We start from the raw sequence: 2,622 nt of genomic DNA on the forward strand, positions 1-2,622 counted from the left end.
CGAGCCGATGGAAGTTAGTGTGGCCAAATCTAACTTTTGTTGGCTATTGTAAAAGTTATTTTCATATTTTTTTTCATGACTTAGAAGCCAATAATATCATAAATTAGCGACAGAAAAATGCAATATGTCACATTTTTTTCCATATTTTGTATGGAAACATCATTTGGCATTGAACTAGCAAATGGAAAGCCCAAGACCCAACATTGCTCCCAAATATAACTCCCAACTCCACTATGAAGGCATATGTTAACCAATAAGCATGAGTCAACTTAGAAGAGAAGAAGTTTGCTTGGCGCCCCTTTCCCTACCCTAAAAAGCTAAAGCCTCTTTATTTCAAGAGCAAAGGCACCAAGGTGAAGCATCAAATCAAAACTCTAGGGTATGTACAAAGTTGAGAAATCCCTTATATTCAAAATTTTTACCATTGAAAATAAATAATTTTTACATTTTTATTAGTTAAATAGGCAGCCGAGAAAAGTTAGGTTTGGTTGTGCTAACTTTTTATTGGCTTGCGACGGTCCGTTGGTCGTTCACGAGCCGATGGAAGTTAGCGTGGCCAAATCTAACTTCTGTCGTCTATTGTAAAAGTTATTTTCATATTTTTTTCATGACTTAGAAGCCAATAATGTCATAAATTAGCGTCAGAAAAATGCAATATGTCACATTTTTTTCATATTTTGTATGGAAACATCATTTGGCATTGAACTAGAAAATGGAAAGCCCAAGACCCAACATTGCTCCCAAATATAACTCCCAATTCCACTATGAAGGCATATGTTAACCAATAAGCATGAGTCAACTTAGAAGAGAAGAAGTTTGCTTGGCGCCCCTTTCCCTACCCTAAAAAGCTAAAGCCTCTTTATTTCAAGAGCAAAGGCACCAAGGTGAAGCATCAAATCAAAATTCTAGGGTATGTACAAAGTTGAGAGATCCCTTATATTCAAAATTTTGACCATTGAAAATAAATAATTTTTACATTTTTATTAGTTAAATAGGCAGCCGAGAAAAGTTAGGTTTAGTTGTGCTAACTTTTTATTGGCTTGCGATGGTCCGTTGGTCGTTCGTGAGCCGATGGAAGTTAGCGTGGCCAAATCTAACTTCTGTCGGCTATTGTAAAAGTTATTTTCATATTTTTTTCATGACTTAGAAGCCAATAATGTCATAAATTAGCGACAGAAAAATGCAATATGTCACATTTTTTCATATTTTGTATGGAAACATCATTTGGCATTGAACTAGCAAATGGAAAGCCCAAGACCCAACATTGCCCCCAAATATAACTCCCAACTCCACTATGAAGGCATATGGCAACCAATAAGCATGAGTCAACCGAGAAGAGAAGAAGTTTGTTTGGCGCCCCTTTCCCTACCCTAAAAAGCCAAAGCCTCTTTATTTCAAGAGCAAAGGCCCCAACTTCTGTCGGCTGTTTTTCATGACTTAGAAGCCAATAATGTCATAAATTAGCGGTAGAAAAATGCAAGCGTCGTCAAACAGTGACAGTGAGCTAATAACACTAGTTGTCTATGCTACGAGAGATATACAGTGTCAAAAAATAGAATATCTTTTGTAGCGCCTGCCGTCGTCGTGCCCGGGGGTCCTCGCGTTCTGGCGGTACACCACCGAGCCGGCCGCCTTGCTGATGAGCATGATGAGCTCGAGGCAGGGCAGCCGCCAGTTGGAGCGCAGCAGCAGGTACTAGTCGATCTCGATCTGCTTCATCATCTGCAGATCGTCCATGATGCTCAGCAGCAGCGGCTGCAGGTACAACAGCGTCGTCGTCGTCGTCCCGGACTGGTTGGTGCCCTCGACCGGCCACACGTGTCCTTGCATTGTTGTGTGTGTTGCATGAGAAACGGATACAGATCGACTCCTATTCCGATCCTATATATCTAACAAGGTCTTTTTCTAAAACTAATTAACGAACTACACTGTGATCAAGCTGACGTTGAGGTTACCTGCATGCGCCTGATGATCCTTTCGCCGCTGGGGACGACGTCGCGGAAGCCGCCGGCGGTGGAGCAGCAGCACCAGGACCAGGCGACGGGGAGTCCGGCGGCGGACACGAGCCTTTGGAATGGAGTAGTGACGGCGGCGGTGGCCGACGGCGCCATGTGGCCATCACGGAGGGAGACATGCGTACGTACGTGTACTACTGCCGCGTCCTTCTAGCTAGGTTCTGACGAGCTAGTGTGACGAGACTGACGACGGGCTCTTGTGAGCTGTGACACTGAGGCCTTCTGAGTTCTGATGCCATGGGCCATGGCGGCCGGTGGCTCAAATACCCTGCCGGCTGCCGCAGTAGCTAGGGCGGCTGAGGCAGGCGGAGAGGATGGGCTCCGTCGGTGCCGGGATGAGGAAGGAATGGCTGCTGTTTGCCGATCCCACAGCATGCGGCTGCAAGCCAAACAAACTGGATATAATATATGATGCGCCCGGCATATAATTATCAATCCCCTGTGGATTATATTTTGCTCTCTCTTGCTTGTCTTCTTCCTTCCTTCCTTCCCTCGACACAGTTTCTTCCACCGGCAATAATGCAGTCGGTCGCAGCAATGCGTAGCGAGCGTAGCTGGCGCGAGCGGCGGCTTAACGTTCCGCCGTGGCAGCAGGACCCACGCGTCA

General features: G+C 45.4%; 1 protein-coding gene across 1 annotated transcript; it reads right to left on the reverse strand.

Moving 5' to 3' along the window:
* Positions 1-1,352: 1,352 nt before the first annotated feature.
* LOC103640676 (uncharacterized) lies at positions 1,353-2,234 on the reverse strand. Its single transcript, NM_001346287.1, has 2 exons — positions 1,956-2,234; positions 1,353-1,823 (listed from the first exon to the last, which is right to left on the reverse strand). The coding sequence occupies exons 1-2, from the start codon at positions 2,132-2,134 to the stop codon at positions 1,514-1,516; spliced, it is 489 nt and encodes a 162-aa protein (NP_001333216.1). The 5' UTR covers positions 2,135-2,234; the 3' UTR covers positions 1,353-1,513.
* Between the last annotated feature and the right edge of the window lie 388 nt (positions 2,235-2,622).

This window comes from Zea mays, chromosome 10 (assembly GCF_902167145.1).
Source record: "Zea mays cultivar B73 chromosome 10, Zm-B73-REFERENCE-NAM-5.0, whole genome shotgun sequence".
In the NCBI taxonomy this organism is placed as follows: domain Eukaryota; kingdom Viridiplantae; phylum Streptophyta; class Magnoliopsida; order Poales; family Poaceae; genus Zea; species Zea mays.